The 23,681-nt window shown below is 43.6% G+C and overlaps 1 protein-coding gene and 12 non-coding genes across 13 annotated transcripts in view; 12 read left to right on the top strand and 1 right to left on the bottom strand.

Annotated features, from left to right (window-relative positions):
- The window catches only part of DNAJC5B (DnaJ heat shock protein family (Hsp40) member C5 beta), a 35,387-nt gene extending 18,404 nt beyond the window's left edge, over window positions 1-16,983 (bottom strand). The window contains exons 1-4 of the mRNA XM_057426224.1: window positions 16,812-16,983; window positions 16,644-16,715; window positions 15,716-15,964; window positions 12,966-13,093 (exon numbers count right to left, since the gene is read on the bottom strand). Coding sequence (XP_057282207.1) covers window positions 12,966-13,072 — 107 coding nt within the window. The 5' untranslated portion in view covers window positions 13,073-13,093; window positions 15,716-15,964; window positions 16,644-16,715; window positions 16,812-16,983. The remainder of the gene's footprint in view (window positions 1-12,965; window positions 13,094-15,715; window positions 15,965-16,643; window positions 16,716-16,811) is intronic.
- TRNAY-GUA (transfer RNA tyrosine (anticodon GUA)) lies at window positions 18-105 on the top strand. The gene is given in 2 exon segments: window positions 18-54; window positions 70-105. It is a non-coding gene; the product is annotated as a tRNA-Tyr (tRNA).
- TRNAA-AGC (transfer RNA alanine (anticodon AGC)) lies at window positions 423-495 on the top strand. Its single transcript has one exon. It is a non-coding gene; the product is annotated as a tRNA-Ala (tRNA).
- Window positions 1,242-1,329, top strand: TRNAY-GUA (transfer RNA tyrosine (anticodon GUA)). Its single transcript is given in 2 exon segments — window positions 1,242-1,278; window positions 1,294-1,329. It is a non-coding gene; the product is annotated as a tRNA-Tyr (tRNA).
- On the top strand, window positions 1,647-1,719 carry TRNAA-AGC (transfer RNA alanine (anticodon AGC)). The gene has a single exon. It is a non-coding gene; the product is annotated as a tRNA-Ala (tRNA).
- TRNAY-GUA (transfer RNA tyrosine (anticodon GUA)) lies at window positions 2,466-2,553 on the top strand. The gene is given in 2 exon segments: window positions 2,466-2,502; window positions 2,518-2,553. It is a non-coding gene; the product is annotated as a tRNA-Tyr (tRNA).
- On the top strand, window positions 3,696-3,783 carry TRNAY-GUA (transfer RNA tyrosine (anticodon GUA)). Its single transcript is given in 2 exon segments — window positions 3,696-3,732; window positions 3,748-3,783. It is a non-coding gene; the product is annotated as a tRNA-Tyr (tRNA).
- TRNAA-AGC (transfer RNA alanine (anticodon AGC)) lies at window positions 4,107-4,179 on the top strand. The gene has a single exon. It is a non-coding gene; the product is annotated as a tRNA-Ala (tRNA).
- On the top strand, window positions 4,906-4,993 carry TRNAY-GUA (transfer RNA tyrosine (anticodon GUA)). The gene is given in 2 exon segments: window positions 4,906-4,942; window positions 4,958-4,993. It is a non-coding gene; the product is annotated as a tRNA-Tyr (tRNA).
- TRNAA-AGC (transfer RNA alanine (anticodon AGC)) lies at window positions 5,317-5,389 on the top strand. Its single transcript has one exon. It is a non-coding gene; the product is annotated as a tRNA-Ala (tRNA).
- Window positions 9,008-9,095, top strand: TRNAY-GUA (transfer RNA tyrosine (anticodon GUA)). The gene is given in 2 exon segments: window positions 9,008-9,044; window positions 9,060-9,095. It is a non-coding gene; the product is annotated as a tRNA-Tyr (tRNA).
- TRNAA-AGC (transfer RNA alanine (anticodon AGC)) lies at window positions 9,419-9,491 on the top strand. Its single transcript has one exon. It is a non-coding gene; the product is annotated as a tRNA-Ala (tRNA).
- TRNAY-GUA (transfer RNA tyrosine (anticodon GUA)) lies at window positions 10,218-10,305 on the top strand. The gene is given in 2 exon segments: window positions 10,218-10,254; window positions 10,270-10,305. It is a non-coding gene; the product is annotated as a tRNA-Tyr (tRNA).
- Window positions 16,984-23,681: the final 6,698 nt, after the last annotated feature.

The following is a 23,681-nucleotide window of genomic DNA, read 5'->3' as shown; positions in this document are numbered from 1 at the left end:
GGGCATGCCCCATGATTCCTTCGATAGCTCAGCTGGTAGAGCAGAGGACTGTAGGCTCCTTGCACGGCCATCCTTAGGTCGCTGGTTCAACTCCGGCTCGAAGGAGTGCCCTTTTGGCTCTGGAACACACCCTGTGGCACCTCTGCCTTTTGGCCCTGCCTGCCCTTCAAGGACCGCACAGCCTTCAGCTCTTGCCCTTGCTGAGGAAGAGGAACCAAGCAAGGCAGTTCTGGTGAACCCTGGGCAGGGGATGGTGACCCTTGTGAACCATCAGGGGGTCTCAGTGGCCACCACTAGCAGCAAAGGGATTTGGTGGCTGGGATGGTGGTAGCCAGGTGGATGGGAGACCCAGGTTGCTGGAGAGGCTGGGTCAGGGTTGTGTGCTTCGGAGGGGAGAGAACCTCAGGGCAAGGCCATGGGCTGGGGAATTAGCTCAAGTGGTAGAGCGCTCGCTTAGCATGTGAGAGGCAGCGGGATCGATGCCCGCATTCTCCAGAGCTTTTTCTTCCTCTTGCCTTTACAACAAGCCCTTTTCCAGGGGTTCTCTTTCCTATGTAAATACTGGGGAAATGATGATGAAATGCTTAGGTTTTGTAGAGCAGGATGGCATTCATGGTTGCATTAAAAGTAGTAACAGCAGCTTAACATAGGAATTTGTCTTCACCTTTTAAATTGCCCGCCAACAAATGTCATCTCCAGCACTGTATCCAGGTGTGCATTTCCCCACGGAGGACAGACACGAATGAATCGGAGCAGCCATACAGCAGAGACACCTAAGTAACCACCATGAAATTGAGAGATTTCTCCTTGTGGATGGTCTCAGAAAAGGGGGCATTTTCTGCTCAGGGACAGAGAGGTTCAGAGGGTTTAGGTGTGTTTTTTCTCCTCTCGTAGGAGCAGGTTACGGACTCAAGGAATATCTGTCCAGTTGCCTGGAACTGGATGGGAGGGCAAAAGGCAATCCAGTGACAGTGAATCAAGGGCAGCCGGAAAAGAACTTAAGGATGGCGATTTTGGAGTTGAGGAGAATCCGTGTGTTGATGACATCCCAGGAGGTTGTGTACCTATTCTGTTTGTGGATTTGGACAATGCGACGGGCTAAAGGGCTGAGCAAGTGTTGTGAGAATTGAGCCAAGGTTGTTTGAGTCAGGCTGTTGGAATGGAGGCATCATACTGCACTGCATCTTGGGCAGTTTTGGGTGAGCGTGTGATGGGCGAGGTCCTGGGCATGCCCCATGATTCCTTCGATAGCTCAGCTGGTAGAGCGGAGGACTGTAGGCTCCTTGCACGGCCATCCTTAGGTCGCTGGTTCAACTCCGGCTCGAAGGAGTGCCCTTTTGGCTCTGGAACACACCCTGTGGCACCTCTGCCTTTTGGCCCTGCCTGCCCTTCAAGGACCGCACAGCCTTCAGCTCTTGCCCTTGCTGAGGAAGAGGAACCAAGCAAGGCAGTTCTGGTGAACCCTGGGCACGGGACGGTGGCCCCTGTGCACCATCAGGGGTTTTCAGTATTCACCACCAGCAGCAAAGTGGTTTGGTGGCTGGGATGGTGGTAGCCAGGTGGATGGGAGACCCAGGTTGCTGGAGAGGCTGGGTCAGGGTTGTGTGCTTCGGAGGGGAGAGGACCTCAGGGCAAGGCCATGGGCTGGGGAATTAGCTCAAGTGGTAGAGCGCTCGCTTAGCATGTGAGAGGCAGCGGGATCGATGCCCGCATTCTCCAGAGCTTTTCATTCCTATTGCCTGGACAACAAGCCCTTTTCCAGGGGTTCACTTTCCTCTGTAAATACTGGGGAAATGATGATGAAATGCTTAGGTTTTGTAGAGCAGGATGGCATTCACGATTGCATTAAAAGTAGTAACAGCAGCTTAACATAGGAATTTGTCTTCACCTTTTAAATTGCCCGCCAACAAATGTCATCTCCAGCACTGTATCCAGGTGTGCATTTCCCCGCGGAGGACAGACACGAATGAATCGAAGCAGCCATACAGCAGAGACACCTAAATAACCACCATGAAATTGAGAGATTTCTCCTTATGGATGGTCTCAGAAAAGGGGGCATTTTCTGCTCAGGGACAGAGAGGTTCAGAGGGTTTACGTGTGTTTTTTCTCCTCTCGTAGGAGCAGGTTACAGACTCAAGGAATATCTGTCCATTTGCCTGGAACTTGATGGGAGGGCAAAAGGCAGTCCAGTGACAGTGAATCAAGGGCAGCCGGAAAAGAACTTAAGGATGGCGATTTTGGAGTTGAGGAGAATCCGTGTGTTGATGACATCCCAGGAGGTTGTGTACCTATTCTGTTTGTGGATTTGGACAATGCGACGGGCTAAAGGGCTGAGCAAGTGTTGTGAGAGTTGAGCCAAGGTTGTTTGAGTCAGGCTGTTGGAATGGAGGCATCATACTGCACTGCATCTTGGGCAGTTTTGGGTGAGCGTGTGATGGGCGAGGTCCTGGGCATGCCCCATGATTCCTTCGATAGCTCAGCTGGTAGAGCGGAGGACTGTAGGCTCCTTGCACGGCCATCCTTAGGTCGCTGGTTCAACTCCGGCTCGAAGGAGTGCCCTTTTGGCTCTGGAACACACCCTGTGGCACCTCTGCCTTTTGGCCCTGCCTGCCCTTCAAGGCCCGCACAGCCTTCAGCTCTTGCCCTTGCTGAGGAAGAGGAACCAAGCAAGGCAGTTCTGGTGAGCCCTGGGCAGGGGACGGTGGCCCTTGTGCACCATCAGGGGTTGTCAGTGGTCACCACCAGCAGCAAAGGGATTTGGTGGCTGGGATGGTGGTAGTCAGGTGTATGGGAGACACAGGCTCTGGTTGCTGGAGAGGCTGGGTCAGGGCTGTGTGCTTGGGAGGGGATAGGACCTCGGGGCACGGCCATGGGCTGGGGAATTAGCTCAAGTGGTAGAGCGCTCGCTTAGCATGTGAGAGGCAGCGGGATTGATGCCCGCATTCTCCAGAGCTTTTCATTCCTCTTGCCTTTACAACAAGCCCTTTTCCAGGGGTTCTCTTTCCTCTGTAAGTACTGGGGAAATGATGATGAAATGCCCAGGTTTTGTAGAGCAGGATGGCATTCACGACTGCATTAAAAGTAGTAACAGCAGCTTAACATAGGAATTTGTCTTCACCTTTTAAATTGCCCGCCAACAAATGTCATCTCCAGCACTGTATCCAGGTGTGCACTCCCCCACGGAGGACAGACACGAATGAATCGGAGCAGCCATACAGCAGAGACACCTAAATAACCACCATGAAATTGAGAGATTTCTCCTTATGGATGGTCTCAGAAAAGGGGGCATTTTCTGCTCAGGGACAGAGAGGTTCAGAGGGTTTACGTGTGTTTTTTCTCCTCTCGTAGGAGCAGGTTACGGACTCAAGGAATATCTGTCCATTTGCTTGGAACTTGATGGGAGGGCAAAAGGCAGTCCAGTGACAGTGAATCAAGGGCAGCCGGAAAAGAACTTAAGGATGGCAATTTTGGAGTTGAGGAGAATCCGTGTGTTGATGACATCCCAGGAGGTTGTGTACCTATTCTGTTTGTGGATTTGGACAATGCGACGGGCTAAAGGGCTGAGCAAGTGTTGTGAGAACTGAGCCAATGTTGTTTGAGTCAGGCTTTTGGAATGGAGGCATCATACTGCACTGCATCCTGGGCAGTTTTGGGTGAGCGTGTGATGGGCGAGGTCCTGGGCATGCCCCATGATTCCTTCGATAGCTCAGCTGGTAGAGCGGAGGACTGTAGGCTCCTTGCACGGCCATCCTTAGGTCGCTGGTTCAACTCCGGCTCGAAGGAGTGCCCTTTTGGCTCTGGAACACACCCTGTGGCACCTCTGCCTTTTGGCCCTGCCTGCCCTTCAAGTCCTGCATAGCCTTCAGCTCTTGCCCTTGCTGAGGAAGAGGAACCAAGCAAGGCAGTTCTGGTGAACCCTGGGCACGGGACGGTGGCCCCTGTGCGCCCTCAGTGGTTGTCAGTGGTCACCACCAGCAGCAAAGGGATTTGGTGGCTGGGATGGTGGTAGCCAGGTGGATGGGAGACCCATGCTTTGGCTGCTGGAGAGGCTGGGTCAGGGCTGTGTGCCTGGGAGGGGAGAGAACCTCAGGGCAAGGCCATGGGCTGGGGAATTAGCTCAAGTGGTAGAGCGCTCGCTTAGCATGTGAGAGGCAGCGGGATCGATGCCCGCATTCTCCAGAGCTTTTTCTTCCTTTGCCTGGTCACAAGGCCTTTTGTTGGGAGCTTTCTGGGGACAGGGTGATATGCCCAGGCTATACAGAGGAGGATGACATCAATGGCTGCATTAAAAGTTCTCAGGGAAGTTTCATAGAGGGAATTGATTTTCTACTTTGCTTGACAGGCATCAACTGTCATTTTCAGCACTGTGTCCAGGTTTGAGCTACCCCATGGAGGAAAGATATGCATGAAATGGGAGCATGCTCACCGCAGGGCCTCCAAAAATGCCACCAGGGAATGGAGGCACTTCTCTTTGCAAATGGTTTCAGGACAGTGGGCATCATCCACTAGGAGATACAGAGGTTCAGAGGGTTTAAGTATGTTTTTTCTCCTCTCGTAGGAGCAGCTTATGGACTCAAGGAATATCTGTCCACTTGCCTGGAACTTGATGGGAGGGCAAAAGGCAGTCCAGTGACAGTGAATCAAGAGCAGCAGGAAAAGTACATAAGGATGGCGATTTTGGAGTTGAGGAGAATCCGTGTGTTGATGACATCCCAGGAGGTTGTGTACCTATTCTGTTTGTGGATTTGGACGATGCGACGGGCTAAAGGGCTGAGCAAGTGTTGTGAGAATTGAGCCAAGGTTGTTTGAGTCAGGCTGTTGGAATGGAGGCATCATACTGCACTGCATCTTGGGCAGTTTTGGGTGAGCGTGTGATGGGGGAGGTCCTGGGCATGCCCCATGATTCCTTCGATAGCTCAGCTGGTAGAGCGGAGGACTGTAGGCTCCTTGCACGGCCATCCTTAGGTCGCTGGTTCAACTCCGGCTCGAAGGAGTGCCCTTTTGGCTCTGGAACACACCCTGTGGCACCTCTGCCTTTTGGCCCTGCCTGCCCTTCAAGGCCCGCACAGCCTTCAGCTCTTGCCCTTGCTGAGGAAGAGGAACCAAGCAAGGCAGTTCTGGTGAGCCCTGGGCAGGGGACGGTGGCCCCTGTGCACCATCAGGGGTTGTCAGTGGTCACCACCAGCAGCAAAGGGATTTGGTGGCTGGGATGGTGGTAGTCAGGTGGATGGGAGACCCAGGCTTTGGCTGCTGGAGAGGCTGGGTCAGGGCTGTGTGCCTGGGAGGGGAGAGGACCTCGGGGCAAGGCCATGGGCTGGGGAATTAGCTCAAGTGGTAGAGCGCTCGCTTAGCATGTGAGAGGCAGCGGGATCGATCCCTGCATTCTCCAGAGCTTTTTTTTTTCTTTCCTTGTCAGAGGTACCTACGAGAGGTGTTCGTGGAAAATTGTAGCATCTGGGGCTGCACCAACAGCGGAATGGTCTCTTGATTGAGTTATAGCTTTTTGTGTCTTTGCTCAGCATGTGATTGATGGCATCTTTAATAATGTGTCTGTCCTGGCTTCAGCAGATACAGTTCATTTTCTTTGTTATAGTTGGTGTAGTGCTGTGTTTTGGATTTAGGAGGTGAATAACATTGATAACAGATTCATGTTTTAGTTGTTGCTAACCAGTTTTACAACAAGTCAAGCAAGGATGTTTCTGCTCCTCACACGACTACAGTAATGAACAGGCTGAAGGGTAGAAGAAACTGGTAGGAGACACTGTCACCAGACCTGGGCAAAACTGCCCAAAGGGGTGTTCCATAGCATATGATGCCATGTTAAGTATATATACTAGGGGAAAACTGGCTGGGGGTTGCTGCTTGAGAACTATCTGGGCATCAGTCAACTGGTGGTGAGCAACTGCATTGTACATCACTTGTATATTCTAATTCTGTCATTATTATTATATTGTTCTTGTTATTATTTTTTAATATTCCTTTATTTTTCTGTCCTAGTTAACTGACTTTATCTCAACCCACAAAATTTCCTTTTTTTTTTTCGTCCAGTTCCTTCCCCCATCTCACTGGTGGGGGGAGTGAGCAAAAGGAGCAAATGGCTGTATGGCGTTTAACTGCCGGTTGGGTTAAACCACAACAGTCCTTTTTCATGCCCAATATGGGGCTCGAGGATTTGAGATAACAGATCTGACCACAGCATCATAAAACATGTTTTTTTATAAGCATTCATGTTATTACTTTAATAGTCACTGGTGACAATGTTGAGTTATTTGCTCTCAGAGTTGTTGCTCATGTTCACAGAGTTCCATTGTTTATCAGCTTACTTGCTGTGTATGTTCCCCGGTGTGTTGTTTATCACCTCCTGGTGCTGGGTGAAGTTCATAATTTTGCTGTACTATGTAACACTAGTTTACGATAGGATTAAACACATGGTTTAGTGTGAGGTGTCCCTGCCCATGGCAGAAGGGTTGGAACTTGATGATCTCAAGGTCCTTTCCAACCCTAACTATTCTATGATTCTAAACTCCTGGTCATGAGACTACTCTGGTATTTGTACTCAGCATTAGTGTCATCTCCGTACTTTGGGAGACATCTATTGGAAACTATTAATAATTACAACTTTTATCTTTTTTCCTCCAGAGCCAATCTAATGGGGAGATACCTTCCTCCATCTTCCCTTTCACCTCTAGGCTAGTTACAACAGCTCTTGAGAACTTTGAATGTCAAACCAACATAATCCTATTGCAGTCTCCTGAATGTGTTTTAGCTCTTGTTTAAGGTTAAAACCAACTATTAAGAATATCACCCAGAGATCTGGCCTAAAACTGAGTAGTTGAATGGCAGGGTGTGGGGAATAGTATCAGCAAGTGCCTAAGACAGAGGCCACCTACCATGTTTTGGAATTTCACCCCTGAACAAGTGCAGAATCCTGAAAAACTAGTAAAATATTTGGAAAAAGTATGCTGTCACCCTGGCAATTCCAGAGATTTTGGAATGTTACCAGAGGAGGAGGTAACATGCTGAAAAAGCCCCAGTGTAATGAGCAAATAAAAAGCAATATGCCCTGTTCATTGATAGGTCCCGTTGTACTGTAGGAAAACACCAAAGGTGGAAAGCTGCTGTGTGGAGTCCCATGTGACAAGTTGCAGAAATTGCTGAAGGACAAGGTGAATCATGTGAGATTGCAGAGGTAAAAGATACCCAGCTGGTTTTAGACATTACTGAACAAGAAAAATGGCCAGTGCTTTATACTGACTCATGGATGGTGGCAAATGCCTTGTGGGAGTGATTGCAGCAATGGAAGCAAAGCAACTGGCAAGGCAGAGGTAAACCCATCTTGAATGCTGAATTACAGCAATTTTGCTGCTTAGGTAGACAACCTTGTTGTAAAAGTACATCATGTAGATGCTTATGTCCCAAGAACTGGGACATCGAAGAACACCAAAACAACCAGCAGGCTGCTAAGATTGAAGTGCCTCAAATGGATTTAGATTGGCAACATAAAGGTAAATTATTTGTAGACCAATAGACCCATGACACCTCAGGCCATCAAGGAGGAGATCCAACATATAGACAGGCTTGTGATCGAGGGGTAGTCTTAACCATGGAGACTATTGCACAGGTTATCAATGAATGTGAAACATGTGCTGCAATTAAGCAAGCCAAGCAGTTAAAGCCTCTCTGATATGGAGGACGATGGCTGAAGTATGAACACAGGGATGCCTGGCAGATTGACTATATCACACTCCCACCAACCCTCCAAGACAAGTGCCAGGTGCTTACCATGGTGGAGGCAACCACTGGATGGCTGGAAACATGTGGCACTGTGCCCCATGTCACTGCCTGGAACAGTGTCCTGGGCCTTGAGAAACAAATCTTGTGCCAACACGGCACTCCAAAGAGAACTGAGTCAGACAACAGAACTCGTTTTCAGAACAGCCTCACAGTCACTGGGCCAAAGAGCACAGGATTGAGTGGGTATATCACATCCCCTATCATGTACCAGCCTCTGGGAAAATTAAAAGGTATAGTGGACTGTTGAAGACTACACAGAGCAGTGGGTGGTGGGACATTCAAACATTGGGATACACACTTAGCAAAAGCCACCTGGTTAGTCAATACCAGGGGATTTTCCAACTGCCCAATCAAACATCAGACCTTTATGTACTATAGAAGAGGATAAAGTCCCTGTAGTGCACATAAAAAAGTGTGCTGGATAAAACAGTCTGGGCTATTCCTGATATAGGCAAAGGCAACCCCATCCATGGGACTGTTTTTGTTCAAGGACCTCAGCACACTTACTGGATAATGTGGGGGGATAGGGAAGTCCAGTGTGTACCTCGAGGGGATTAGATTCTGAGTGAGAATAGCCAATATTTGAATTGTATGTTAACTGCTGTACAATAATGTATGCCACTACTATGGTTGCTATCAGCCATATCATCAGTATTGCAATGAAAAATATCCAGATTAATGAAGAATGAATTTTGATGTAACTGGTCAAAGTGCAGTGATAAAAACAGAACTGGTCTCATTGTTCAACAATCCAACACCACACACCATCTTTTCTGCCCAGAAAGACTACTATGACAGATGGAGCCAAAAGTTATCAATTACATGAGCTCAAGTGATATGTTAAAAGGATGGATCATAGACTAAGAGAACATTTGTGTGTACATATCAAAAGACAAGAAAGGATGTAAAGTGTAGGAAATGGACATAATACAGATGCTGTAGAAAAAGTGGATATTATAGTGGTTTCAGAAGGAACAGACAATTTTTTTCATAGTAAAAGATATACTGCTGTGGTTTAGATTTAGGATGAGAAGAATGTAAATAACACATTGATGTTTTAATTGTTGCTAAAGAGTGTTTACACGAAGTAAAGGATTTTTCAGCTTCTCACATCTACAAACCAGAGAGTAGACCTGGGAACAAAAGAAGACAGAAGGAGACACAGACAGAAAATACCAGGCTGAAGGCATGAGCTATGAATGTCCATATAATTCCTTCGATAGCTCAACTGGTAGAGCGGAGGACTGTAGGCTCCTTGCACGGCCATCCTTAGGTCGCTGGTTCAACTCCGGCTCGAAGGAGTGCCCTTTTGGCCCTGGAACACACCCTGTGGCACCTCTGCCTTTTGGCCCTGCCTGCCCTTCAAGGCCCACACAGCCTTCAGCTCTTGCCCTTCCTGAGGAAGAGGAACCAAGCAAGGCAGTTCTGGTGAACCCTGGGCACGGGACGGTGGCCCCTGTGCACCATCAGGGGTTGTCAGTGGTCACCACCAGCAGCAAAGGGATTTGGTGGCTGGGATGGTGGTAGTCAGGTGGATGGGAGACACAGGCTTTGGCTGCTGGAGAGGCTGGGTCAGGGCTGTGTGCCTGGGAGGGGAGAGAACCTCAGGGCAAGGCCATGGGCTGGGGAATTAGCTCAAGTGGTAGAGCGCTCGCTTAGCATGTGAGAGGCAGCGGGATCGATGCCCGCATTCTCCAGAGCTTTTTCTTCCTTTGCCTGGTCACAAGGCCTTTTGTTGGGAGCTTTCTGGGGACAGGGTGATGTGCCCAGGCTATACGGAGGAGGATGACATCAATGGCTGCATTAAAAGTTCTCAGGGAAGTTTCATAGAGGGAACTGATTTTCTACTTTGCTTGACAACCATCAGATGTCATTTTCAGCACTGTGTCCAGGTTTGAGCTACCCCATGGAGGAAAGATATGCATGAAATGGGAGCATGCTCACCGCAGGGCCTCCAAAAATGCCACCAGGGAATGGAGGTACTTCTCTTTGTGAATGGTTTCAGGACAGTGGGCATCATCCACTAGGAGATACAGAGGTTCAGAGGGTTTAAGTATGTTTTTTCTCCTCTCGTAGGAGCAGCTTATGGACTCAAGGAATATCTGTCCATTTGCCTGGAACTTGATGGGAGGGCAAAAGGCAGTCCAGTGACAGTGAATCAAGGGCAGCCGGAAAAGAACTTAAGGATGGCGATTTTGGAGTTGAGGAGAATCCGTGTGCTGATGACATCCCAGGAGGTTGTGTACCTATTCTGTTTGTGGATTTGGACGATGCGATGGGCTAAAGGGCTGAGCAAGTGTTGTGAGAATTGAGCCAAGGTTGTTTGAGTCAGGCTGTTGGAATGGAGGCATCATACTGCACTGCATCTTGGGCAGTTTTGGGTGAGCGTGTGATGGGGGAGGTCCTGGGCATGACCCATGATTCCTTCGATAGCTCAGCTGGTAGAGCGGAGGACTGTAGGCTCCTTGCACGGCCATCCTTAGGTCGCTGGTTCAACTCCGGCTCGAAGGAGTGCCCTTTTGGCTCTGGAACACACCCTGTGGCACCTCTGCCTTTTGGCCCTGCCTGCCCTTCAAGGCCCGCACAGCCTTCAGCTCTTGCCCTTGCTGAGGAAGAGGAACCAAGCAAGGCAGTTCTGGTGAACCCTGGGCACGGGACGGTGGCCCCTGTGCACCATCAGGGGTTGTCAGTGGTCACCAGCAGCAGCAAAGGGATTTGGTGGCTGGGATGGTGGTAGCCAGGTGGATGGGAGACCCAGGTTGCTGGAGAGGCTGGGTCAGGGTTGTGTGCTTGGGAGGGGAGAGGACCTCAGGGCAAGGCCATGGGCTGGGGAATTAGCTCAAGTGGTAGAGCGCTCGCTTAGCGTGTGAGAGGCAGCGGGATCGATGCCTGCATTCTCCAGAGCTTTTCATTCCTCTTGCCTGGACACAGGGCCCTTTCACTGGTATCCAGTTTCTGTGGGAGCTCTTGGGATCTTACTGTGTTCCAAAAGGAGGAAAACATTTATGGATGTACCAGCACAGCAGTAACAGATGCATTGGTATAGGCACAGCTAAGAGATTATTCCTCTTTGTTTTCAGTCATTAAAGAGTGTTCAGTGTTTTGTGGCATTCTCAAAGCTCTGTGTAATCTGTGACAGAGTTTTTGATGTACTTTTTTTTGGTCTTTTGAATATACACTCTCAACGTGGATCTTTTAAAACTTCTGAAGAAAACATGTTATCTCTCTGCATGTTACTTCGTCAGCCTTGAAAGCAGATGTCAAAGTACAATTTAAGTTGTTATGCCAAAAATTTTTCTGAAGATTATTTTTGTAGAGTATTGAAGATAAAGAGATCTCCTTTGAAATTCTGCTGATTAGAAAAGCCTGTTAGCTTTAGTCCTTGATAAATTAGGTTGTGGCAAACTTTAAATAAACGTACGGAGAGGTACCTCTGTCATGTTTATTAAAAAGTGAATTTTGCCCTTGGCTGTGGTAGTATGATTAATACTGACTTAATTATTAATGGCAGGAAACTCAGAATCAGGTGTTGCTGGTTTCATACCCTGTACTAAATAATGCCAGTTCAGCAGCAGATTTTTGGATTAGCATAAATTAAAAGATAATTAGAGCAAATCTATGAGACTGACTCATCATTTTATCTTGCAAATATTTACAGCTACTCCATTAAAAGTGAATCCCTCTGACATTTCCACTTTAGTCAGAAGCAGTCTCTTTTTTTTTATTTATAATTACGAATAAAGATGGATAAAGCATCACTGTCATTTTTGCCGTAGATCACTTTGTAAATCATCTGTATTCATTTTCACCATTAAATAAAGTTAATTCCATACTATATTCTTCCATGACATCTCTGTCCTCTGTGTATCAAAGAAGGCCTCCTTTCCAGAAAATTAAACATAAAAGCAACAGGAAGACATGAGGTTTGATGCGGAAGATGGATTCTGCAGCCAAATTATACTACAGGGACACAGAAGGTTCAAGTCAGGAGTGAATTTGATACTGTAGGAAGTTTATTGCCCAGTGGTACAGTTATGCAAGACAAGAGAACCATGAGATGTTAACAGTTTTCCTTCTATTGTATGAAGAGTTTGAACATTCACTTCTTCATTCACCTCCTCTCCCACCTTTAAGAAGGGATGGCAGGAGAGGTGCAATTTGTTCAAAACCACACAGGACAGACTCCCAGCAAAATTCAAGCTAAACAATGATGCAAGTAGATGCATTTCACAAGCCTTTTTTTTAGTTCAAATATATTCTTACATTTGATGGGAAAAGCAAGCTGTGTTGAAGTTTGACTGGTAACACAGTTCAACTAACGAGACCCAGAATGTAATAAAAATTTTACTACATTTATTAAACCTGTAAGTAAGCATCTGGCGTATTTCAATGGCAAAACCATCTATTTCATTCATGACATTTAAAGTTCTTTCAAAAGATTTAACAGATTTAAGAGCAAAATGACCCATAGAATCTTCTAGTCTTACTTCTAGGTCTTGCTACATTTCAACAGTAAGTACTTTTCACCAGTGTAGTAACTCGTGTTTGAGTAAAACTTGAAGTCTTCTCTTTCCATAGAGAACCTCCCATTTCCTGTGCCAGTATGTTTCAGTGGTTAGTTTTGCTCACTGTTAAAATCATATGTTTCCTTTTCAGCTCAAATTGCTTTTAGATTCCAATCACTGGTTTTGGTTACGCGTGCCTTCATAGTGATGAACTCTCCCACATCTGACATTTTTCCCCTTCAAAGACATTACACACTACAATCAAATAATCTATCAGTCTACTTTTTATGGCAAGATAAATTGATCTAATTCCTTATGTCTCTTACCCTAGTTCTTCAATTATTACAGCATTTTTCTGCATTGGCTTCTCAACATACTCCAGGAGAAGATGTTAACACAAGAACTGGGTACAGTATTCAAAACCCACACTTTGCAAGCATAGTCTGTGTTAGGGTTAAAACATTTTTGATGAAGCACACGGATTGCTTGTGGGATGAAATCAATAGATACCCATTGCATCATCTCTGATTCTATTCAGGCTCATGGGGAAGAAAAACATTTTAACAATGAATGTCTACAGTGCAGGCAACTCAAAAGGTTTCACCATCCTAATCATGCCAGACATATGATCATTTTTAGACATGTTGCACAGCAGATTTCACATACCTGTAGGACTTCTTAATCTCATCATGTGTTGCTCCCTTCTCTAGGGCCAGGATTTCATATAGTGCTTCCCCTGATGTTGACAAAGCACGTTGCCTTTGTTCAGCCATGTCAGCAGTGCATTACCAACGCTGCGAATGTAGAGCAGAATTTTAAATACCAGGGACTGCAAACATGTATGGATAGTATTTTTACTTTTTTTTATTCACAATTTTTATATATTTACATTAAAATTTACATGTTAATAGATTTTAATCATGTAGTAGAATGTTAAAAATAAATGAAAATGAAAGGAATAAAATCTCCTCTAAGTTATTCTCTGTCCCTTGAGATATTTTAGTTATTTGAGAAAATGTAAAAGCAAGAAACAAAGAACAGAAGCTTTTGTGTTAAGTATCATTGTTCATAGTAAAGGTTTGATGTTATTCTCACTGAAATCAATGGCTAAATTTCCTACAGCATTAATGCCTGAACATACCATTTTCGTCTAGTTTTACTTGTGGTTGTTTACTTACATCTTTTCTACATCTTAGAAGTATAATTCTACTATTTGTTAAAGCTATTGGACTTCAGTGAGGTAAGACCTTTGTACCTCTGAGTATAACCTAATACATCACAGTGGTGAATATTTGATTTCTCAACACAAGGACTCATATTCAGCCTAACCAATTTTAGGTGCCTAAGTTGAGTGGTTAAGTTTGAAGCTTAGTCAAACTAGACTCCTTATATTGCCAACAGATAGAAAGACATTCTCGGAGCACAACTGATCAAGCACTTTCTCCTTTTTATCTTTACAGCATGCTCAGGATGATTGAATTCCCAGGTCATGTGCCTGAGGACAGGTAGAATGAATCTGGACCCAGGCAACGAGACTGGATACCAAGAATTGACCTCAGTATTATTATTATTGCAGCAAACTGATGCAATAAACAGCAAATACTGTTCCCAAACAACTGGGAAATACTGACATCAACCAAGATCCTATCTTATTTGAGAGACAAGACTTTGGGCTGAATTCATGAGCTTGTGATAAATTTAACAAGATGCCCTTACAGTAGAGTTCAAATAAAGACTAAGCACGGATTTAGTCCACTTCAGATCCATCATTCATTCCTTCTTTCATCACAGAAGCAAAGCAGACAAGTGATTCTCTACTGAGTGGCTCTATTACCTCCTCACAGTTCATCCTTCTCGATGTGAAGAACCAAATGTTTTTAAACCAGACCTAACTAATGCTAGGCAATGACATGAAAAAACTTACATAAAGCATAATTTAAATCACCAGATACAGCTATCTATCATTCATTAGAAAAAAGTTGCAGCTCTTTGATGGTAGACTTGTCACAACAAAACTCTCACCACCACCTCTTTTTTTCTTTGTATGTTGCACCCTTCTCTAAATGTTGAGAAGTGATCACAGATGTTAAAGCTGTAATCCCAGCCATAAGAAAAAAATTTCTGAGGAGCTGTTTTGTTAGATAAGACTACTCACTCTGCTATTTCACCCTTCTCATTGCTGAGCTAGAAACACTATCTTGCCATTATTCATATATTATTTACTAGGCCACATTTTAGTTCAGAAGCAGCCAGCAGTTCAGATAACACTTCTTTAATTTTGTTCAACCAAATATCATGTAAGTATACACAGAAATATAATCCACAGAGTAATTCTGTCACATACTGCCTGATTTACTAAAGGGCAGAAATTTATTCCTATTTACTTTGATTTTTTTTTAATAAGGTAGTGCACAATTTAAGGTCTTGGGATCTGGTGAAAAAAAAAACCTAATAATCCTTTCTACTTTCAAGTGTTGCAGAAACCATCAACTAAATGGACTGAGCTTGTTCGTATAAAAAGCCCCAAGAATTAAGAATGAAAACATATACAAGCATCTAAATATTACTTTACCACCTACAGTAGTTACAATGCTATTTATTAATAATGGTATGTCCAGACGATATTTAACATAATCCTGGAGTATGTCCTGATCACACTGGAATTATGCAAGGCACCTCAAGCCTTTTAATGCACAAGATAACACTGGGCAACCATGTGAAGTCACAGATATAGAGTGTTATTTAAAAACTCTGTTACATAATGCTAATTAGCTACATGGCAACCCTGAAGCATAAAACAAAATTAAAGTTATGATAGATTTCATTCTGAAGAACTGAAAGCTGTGTAATTGTACTTTCTCGTTAAATAATTTTAATAACCTAGTCAGCTATGGAAATTTAAACTCACTTGCCTATTCAGTCTTCTACCGATTAATCACGTCAAAGGTTTAGCTACTCAAAATAATTTCTTACTTATTTAAAGCAGTCCTACAAAATACTGAAAGTACAATGAGATTACACCTCTCTAGAAAAAAAGTTAAGCTCTCTTTATTGGAAAAAATACAGTTTTAGTTACGATTTTAGTACTAAATACACTCCTGATGGCTGAAATGACATTGGAATCCTATTTTTAAGCTGTGCATTTTTGTTCCAGTAGAACAGAGTAAAGAAGATGTTGTTTTCTTCCTTGAATGACAATAAAATATATTAAAAGACAATCCAAATTCTAGTAACAATTCCACATCTCCTGAGAGAATGGGACCCCAGTTAACTTCAGCTGTTTCTATACAAATTTTATACTAGCCATGATCAACTATCTTATACCGGGGTTGTAATAATATGCCTTTCTTATACAATACCCATAATTCATTTGGATTTGTGCTGAAAAATAAGGCAAGGTGATTCAGATAACATACCTGCTTCAAAAAGTGATGGAACACTGACTGGTGTGTATAAACTCACAACATTTTCCATTCAATACCTTGACGTCTTTATGCCAATATAATCCAAAAAGAAAGAAGCAAGTTCCTCCAGAAACCCTGTTCCACAGAAAAGGGCTGCTGATTTTCATCCTTCATCCTAATCAAGGTGAAAAAGGTTAGTGGAGTCTGATTACTCCTTTTGTTTGTTTGTCTGGTATCCAATTGGTTATCTCTCAGGAAGATCTATGAAAGAATGAATAAAACATTCATGAGCCTAAAGGCTGATATATCCAAGAGTTAATGACACCAAAAAATATGGGACAACTGTGTATTTAGTTAGCTACTCTTCTGTGCTTTACTCTTGATGGGGTCTTGAGTTTGTTGTTTTTTTCCCCCACGCAAATGTATTAAATTTGTTTAAAGATACAATGGTCTTGCTCTAAAGTATACTTCTTTGAGACCAGCTATGGCCTGCTTAGGTTTTACTATGTGGTCTATTCCAGAACATGATTAACTGAAGAAGTCCCTTCAGGATTCCTCCTGAATTCTTGTAGATTTTTAAATCAAAATAGATGATGTAGGGTGCCTTCTTTTATTATGATGGAGCTTCTCCTCTAATTTATACCGTGAAAAAATCTGGAGAGCTATTCCTTTCCATTTAGAATAGAGAAGACTGTAAATGCCAGAGACTTAAAAAGCCAAGCGCTCTTGGTATGTCATCTTTGGAACCAAACAGTTCATCCTTTGAACTCAAAGAATTCATTTCCCAGATCATCCAATTCCAAATGATATGTTTGTGTAGTAGGCTGACCTTGGATGGCTGCCAGACCCTTACGCAGACACTCTCTCACTCCCCCTCCTTAAGAGAACAGGAAGAGAAAATAAGATGAAAAGCTCATAGATGAAGATAAAGATCACTTACCAGTTACTGTCATGGGCAAAACAGACTCAGCTTGGGGAAAACTGATTTAATTTATTGCCAGTTAAAATAGATCTAGTGAGAAACAAAGACAAAAGCAACACCTTTCCCTCACCACCATGTTTCCAGGCTTGAGTTCACTCCTTCATTCCCAACTTGCCTACCCCTTACCCTTGAGCAGCAAATGGCAGACAGGGCATGGTAGGTTGTGATGAGGTCATAACTGCTCCTCTCTGCTGCTCCTTCCTCCTCACACTTTTCTCCTGCTCCAGCATGAGTCTTCCTCATAGACTGCAGTCCTTCATGAACTGCTCCAGTGGGAGTCCTCCATAGGTCATGTTTTCTGTCAGAATTTGCTCCTGCATGGGCTTCTGTCCATGGATCACAGTTCCTTCAGGAAATATCCATCTTTTTGGCATGGGGTGGATGGGCTGCAGCAAAATACCTGCACCACAGTGGCCCTCACCACAGGCTGAATGGAAATATCTGTTCCACCATGCTCCCCTCCACAAGCTGCATAGGAATCTTTGCTCCAGTGCCTGGAGCACCTCCTCCTCTTCCTCCTCCTCTTTGACCTTAAGTGTTCATAGGGCTGTTCCTCACACTTTCCCTCACTTCTCACTGCCAGTGTTCTGCTCTTTCTTAAGTCTGTTTTCGCAGAGGTGCCACCAGCTTGGCTGATGGGCTTGTCTGCATCCTGTGGTAGGTCTGTCTTGGAGCCGGCTGTATCCAGTCCCTGACCCTTCAGTGTTCCAATACTGAAATCTTGTCATGAAGCCCCAGTGCGTTTTGTGTGGACTGAAGTCCTGTAAATGGATTCATGGAACGCCATAATCCATTAAAGTCAGTGAGTTTGTGCTTGGATTCCACTGCAAGACATAAAATCAATAATATAAATCAATATGAATCATAAATAAATCAATATGAAAAAAATCCCTAACAAAAAAACAACAAAACCAAACAGGTGTAATTAGTTACAATCACATAAAGACACTACAAATGGAAAAGGAAGCAACAGTGTGACAGCTGATAAAAAAAAAAAAAGTGAAGTGGATGCTTTTTTAATGTGAAGCATGTGATTTTAACATTTCTCTTGTTCTTAGATATTCTCTTCAATTTCAAATATTCCCTCAAATTTCAGCTTTGGATGAGGACAAGGCAAGGCACATTTCAACCTAAAATGGGAGTGTTTTTCGTAGTTATGAAAAGTCAAAATATCGAAGTCAAAATATCTTTTTCAGGACATTCACAACAGAGCAGGTAAAGCTAATTCGATTAAGTTGTATGAGCACAATAAACCAGACTATTCAATGTACTTGCTTGATGCCAATCTCTGACATGATTTTACCATTCTTGCAAAATGCAATAAAAGTACACTTTTTAATGGGAGGAAGAAATTAAGGGGAAAAAAATATAAAAGGAAGAAAATAAAATCGCTTTAGGTTACCCAAATCCTCTGTATGTATATACAGTTTATCATCAAGAAAACGTCACTGTTCTGCAATCCTGTCACAGACCTAGACTCCCAGTTCCGTGTGAGCACAGCTCCCTCTGGTGTATGAAACTCTCACTGCTCTGTAATGTGTTGCTTCTTTCGTTTGAAGGAAGCAAACAGAGTTTCTGTAAAACTGTTTATTTTCCTTTGGGGATTCTATGCCTGTCGTGGTTTAAGCCCAGATGGTAACTCGGAACCACTCAGCCGCTCGCTCACTCTGCTCCTTTTTTCCCGTCCCGGAGGGGTGGGGAGGAAAACTGGAAGAATGTAACTCCCATGGGCAGAGATAAAAACAGTCCAGTAACTAAGGTATAACACAAACCACTGCTGCTACCACCAATAATAATAAGAATGATAAGGAAAATAAAAAGGGGAGGGAATATGAAACTAAAAGGGGAAGAGGAAAATAAGGCAATAAACGTAAGTGGTGTACAATACAGTTATCACCACTTGCCAACTGATACCCAGCCTGACCTGAGCAGTATCACAGTATGCTAGAGATCTGGGCCCAGTAGGCCCAGTGATCTGGGCCTTCCAGGTAACTCCCCCCAGTCTCTATACCAGGCATGACATGCTGTGGCATGGAATACCCCTTTGGCTAGTTTGGGTCAGGTGTCCTGTCTCTGCTCCCTCCCAGCTTTTTGTACCCCTCCTCACTGGCAGAGCATGAGACTGAAAAGTCCTTGATCAGGGTAAGTGCTACTTAGCAACAACTAATACATCAGTGTGTTATCAGCATCGTTCTCAGACTAAAGCCAAAACACAGCACTCTGCACCAGCTACTAGGAAGGACTAAAATAACTGTTACAGCTGAACCCAGGACAATGTCCTAAGCATGTTCTAATGAATCTTCAAAATACTCAAGCTTTAATTAGTTGTCATAACTCTTTCATCAATCAGATCAGCTATATGATTAGAATAATAAAACATATAATTTAATACCTGATCATTCTTGTCATTTGGGGTGTTTTTTTTTGCATCATAACACCTAACAGTGCACCACACCACCACTGTGGCAGGAAATGCAAAACTAAAATAAAGCCCTAGTCCCAAAAGACCTTATGTGTAAAAAGCCTTACACTTTACATTTCATGTATATGTTGCATGCATTTCAAAACAGACAAATCAGAACATGACTGAAAATGCAAAATTGCATATCAGCCTATAAACATTTGAAACATGGCCCAGACAGAGCAGGAGGTCCAGGGTTGCTTCAGAAGCCTCCGGGTACACACAACCAGAGCTAAAGGTTGAAGAACTCTGAGTCACTCTAGTCCTTTCTCCTACCACTCCCTCCTTTTCCTGGCTCACAGCAAGTTCAGGAACTAAGGGCCTGGAGCTGAAAGGCATACATGCATGAAAGGACTGGCATCATTGCTCAACAGAGGTGTGAATTTTTAGCTTCCAAGGCAAGGAAAGACAATTTTTAAAAGTTGAATTGTTTTCTTAGTTCATTGAGTCTGGAGGTGTTACTATTGAAATCATCAAAGCATGTGGGAGACACAAGTGGTCAGACAAAGCACTCCTGACCTTCATGGAGAACCCATAGCTTCTGACTTTCTTCCAATAGTGACTGGAAAATAAAATCTCTGGTTTTACTCAGAGGATTTTGGGGCCTGAAATAAATGATCTTGCTTATCTAGGAAAGCCAGCTGGTTAAGTGAGGTGATCCTTTCCCTCTGCTCAGCGCTAGTGAGGCCACACCTGGAGTGCTGGGTTCAAACCAGGGCCCCCAGTACAAGAGAGACATGGGCATACAGGAGACACTCTAGTAAAGGACCATAAGGATAATGAAAGGATGGAAGCATCTCCCCTATGAGGAAGGGCTGAGAGAGCTGGGACTGTCCAGACTGAAGAAGAGTAGGCTCAAGAGTGATCTCATCAAAGTATATAGATACCTGAAGAGAAGGTGTACAGAGGATGGAGTCAGGCTTTTTTTTCAGTGGCTGCCCAGTGCCAGGACAAGAGGCAACGGGCACAAACACTGTATACTGTTCAGCCTGGAGAAGAGAAGTCTGTGTGGAGACCTCATAGCAGTCTTCCAGTATATGAAGGGGGACTATAAGGATTCTGGGGAGTGACTTCATTAGGGACTGTAGTGATAGGACAAAGGGTAACGGGTTAAAACTTAAACAGGGGAAGTTTAGACTGGATATAAGGAAGAAGTTCTTTAGCATGGCAGGGGGATTGGAACTAGATGATCTTAAGGTCCTTTCCAACCCTAACTATTCTATGATTCTAAACTGAAACATGGGAGATTCTCTTTGAACATTGGGAAACACTTTTTCACTGTGAGGGTTAGCAAACACTGGCACAGGTTGCCCAGAAAGGCTGTGGCATCTCCATCCCTGGAGATACTCAAAAGCCACGTGGACATGGTCCCGGACAACTGGCTTTAGGTGGCCCTGCTTCCTTTCCCCAAAACTTCCATAGTGTGATAACTATTACCACTAATTTTTGTGCCTTGTTTTGTCAAAAAGGTGGTAAGAACATTAACAATGATGTTGGAATTTATGGGTAACTGACAAGAGAAGGAAGGCAGGTGATGAGACTAAAACGAGCTCTCGTTAATGACTTTTCACAGGTGAATGACTGGCTGTCCAGAAAAGACCCACACAAATAAAGCATGAGGTTATGAGTAAAGAATGGTAGGCTGATGAGATGACAGAATATGCACCCTGAGAAAGGGCATATACAGGGGTAGCATGTGCTGGTTTTCCACTTTTCAGGCAGGATTTATCTTTTGTTTTATTTTTTAGTATTGTGCTATGGTGATGTCAACATTATAAGACCCAGATAAGCAAGTGACTCAAAGAGCAAAAGATTGAGCAACTGGAAAACGATGCTTCTGCAAGATGTGCTCGGCCTCTGGCTCAGGAATAGGCTCTGTTAAGCAGGGAAGAGTACTTCTGAGGCAGCTGTGTCCCAAAATGTTCTTCTTGTAATTTCTTTTTAGCCAGTTCTGCTTCACACACTCCTGGACATTTAGTGTCCTGTCTGAACGGTATTGCATGCTACCTGTCAATATTCAGTCTCTTAAAGAAGGGAGAATTGGTTTAAGATCCTTTCTTCCGAGTGAGACATTGTCAGACAAGCCTGACAATTCTACAGCAAGAAATTACATTCCTCTTGCCACATTTCTCTGTTACAGAATAGTTACTGTCATTATGGCCTCAAAAGTAATAAAAGAATTGATTTAAATAATACGATTGCATAGCATCCATTTTTAAATACATGTAACTATATTGGAAGGAAGGTATTCCATCTGGTAACCCATCTGTAACTCCATCTATACAAGTAAGTAACCATAAGAGAACATTCACATATTTGAATTCTCGGAACATATTGTGACCTTCTGTTACTACTCACATAGAATATCTCAATTGAAATACGTGGGGTTTTTAATATCTTTCAACAACTGCAATATTGGAAAAAAGTAGCAAATTCAAGAAGTATGAACCTTAAATGAACAGTCGTCAATTGTATATCCAAATTGCTCATGCTGTTATGTGGTCAGTTTGACCCAGAGAAGCAACGCAAAACTGACTTCCTACTTTATCTCAGTAAATCCAGTTCAAAGGCTTGGTGGACGACCTAGGTGACATGATATAAGCATTCTTTCCCTAGCATTTAAATTAGAGACTTAAAAATGATGTTTTAAGTAATAGTAATACACTTAACTTTTTCAACAAGATACTCAATGAAACACTGGGAAGTCTATTTTCCTCTGTGACTTACGAGAAAGTTCTGTCTATCCTCCCTAATTTAAAATGGGTCATGGAGGTAACAGTAACTAGGACGTAAATCACAATCTTCTCTCTGGCTTTAATTTAAATTTCTTTCTGAAAGTCAAAGGATACGAAGTCCCTAGTTTACATAGCTTTGGCAACTTAGAAGTAAGTTATCTAGGACTTCAAGTAAAAGAGTCCCCTGAATTCTTACTTAGGCAGCACTGTGGTAATCTATTTTGCAAACAGCTGTAGCTGTTTTTTGCAAAAAGCTGTAGCACTTAAGGCAGAATTCTACCTGTTCTTATACTAAGTTAACAAACTCACACTGCTGGTTACAGGGTTATTCATTTTAGCACAGCCTAATCAACTACAGCTAAGAATTAGGAAGATTAGCTTGAATAGTATAAATAAGTGCTTTGACCTATTCCTCAGGTTATTTTACCAGGAACAGATTAGGAAACAGCAGTACCACATCTTGGTACCTGCTCCTTGGGAATCAACAGCTGCTTCCAGTCTTCCCCAGCAGGTTCCCAACCTTTCTCCAGCACCTAACCGTTTTCTCCACTTGTTCCTCCTTCACGCAATTTTCTAAACAATCACCCTTTGACATCTGCAGCCTTTGCCTAAGCAAGCTCTTCCCTGAAATCCCCAACATAGTTCTCAGTTCCATCCTACGCCTACCCCCCAACTATTCTCTCCCAGATTCCTACAAGCTGGCTCCTTAACTAACATAGTTCCCAGGAGGGAGAGGATGCAGCAGGGTAGATGGCAGTCAGTAGTCATTTATTTTAAAGCTTCATTAATCCTCATGTAGGATTTATTACGCTGTCTTAGAAATGCTTACTTAATTGATGGCTGAGAAAGCCAAACTCTCTCTGAAGTGCTGATGAGTAACTATCTTAACTTATCTAGGTCCAGAAAGGAATGTCTATTCAGTGGTTGAGTTAAAACCCAAAGAATTAAAGTGATATGTAATCCCAGGGGGAGAGGAATTACAGGTTAATGGATGAGAATACAGAAGTCTCAGATATATTTCTTTTCTGAATGTCACTTAGTGGGAGAAAGTAAAAATTATTAAAAACGCATTTAATCAGCATAAATATTTCACCAGTAAAGAAGCAAAACCACATACACTATTCTTTACATGCTAAATGTAGAAAATGCCACTGGAAATATTTTGCAATAATTCAGCAGACTAACATTTCAGTAAATTAGTAGCTTCACTGTTAACCATTTATCACAAAAGTTCTTAGGGTTTCCCCCCATCCATTATAACAAGACCTTTCAGCTGGAAAATACTCAGAGCTGAAACTCAAAGTCTAAACCCATGGGCTTACAGTTGGCTCAAGCCAATCCGAAGGCTGCCAACAAAGGCACAGTCCAAACTTACACTGATGTTTTTTCTTTTTTTCTCTTAGTTTTCAGTTAAATCAACTTGCTAGTCTGACTCACTCTGTGACTGGCATCAATACTGGAGCTGATGCAATGGAAGTGGTGACATCACACCTTTTCAGCAGCAGCAAAGTCTTACACAGTCTTCAGCTCACCAGAAAAAATGCACTTTAAAAGGTATAAGGGCCAGAATACCATGCAAGTAAATTCTGTGGAAAGTTAGGAGAATTAAGACTCCTCCAGACTAGGCTGTGGCTATAGGACAGGACAATGTGTGACAGCATATTGAATGTTTCTGAGGCTTCCGCTGCCAGCTTTGCAGTGCCATGGGTGCATGACACAACATGCTGCTCCTGCTGGAAGACTCCTTGCCAATTCAATTTGTTCAAACAAAACTTTGACAGGTTAACTTTGCCCCAGTGG

The sequence above is a fragment of the Pezoporus wallicus genome, unplaced genomic scaffold, assembly GCF_028554395.1.
Source record: "Pezoporus wallicus isolate ANWC-B61680 ecotype Strahan unplaced genomic scaffold, APGP_CSIRO_Pwel_v1 contig_4131, whole genome shotgun sequence".
NCBI classification, from domain to species: domain Eukaryota; kingdom Metazoa; phylum Chordata; class Aves; order Psittaciformes; family Psittacidae; genus Pezoporus; species Pezoporus wallicus.
The sequence above is the reverse complement of the archived record's forward strand: the minus strand, read 5'-3'. Positions and strand labels throughout refer to the sequence as shown.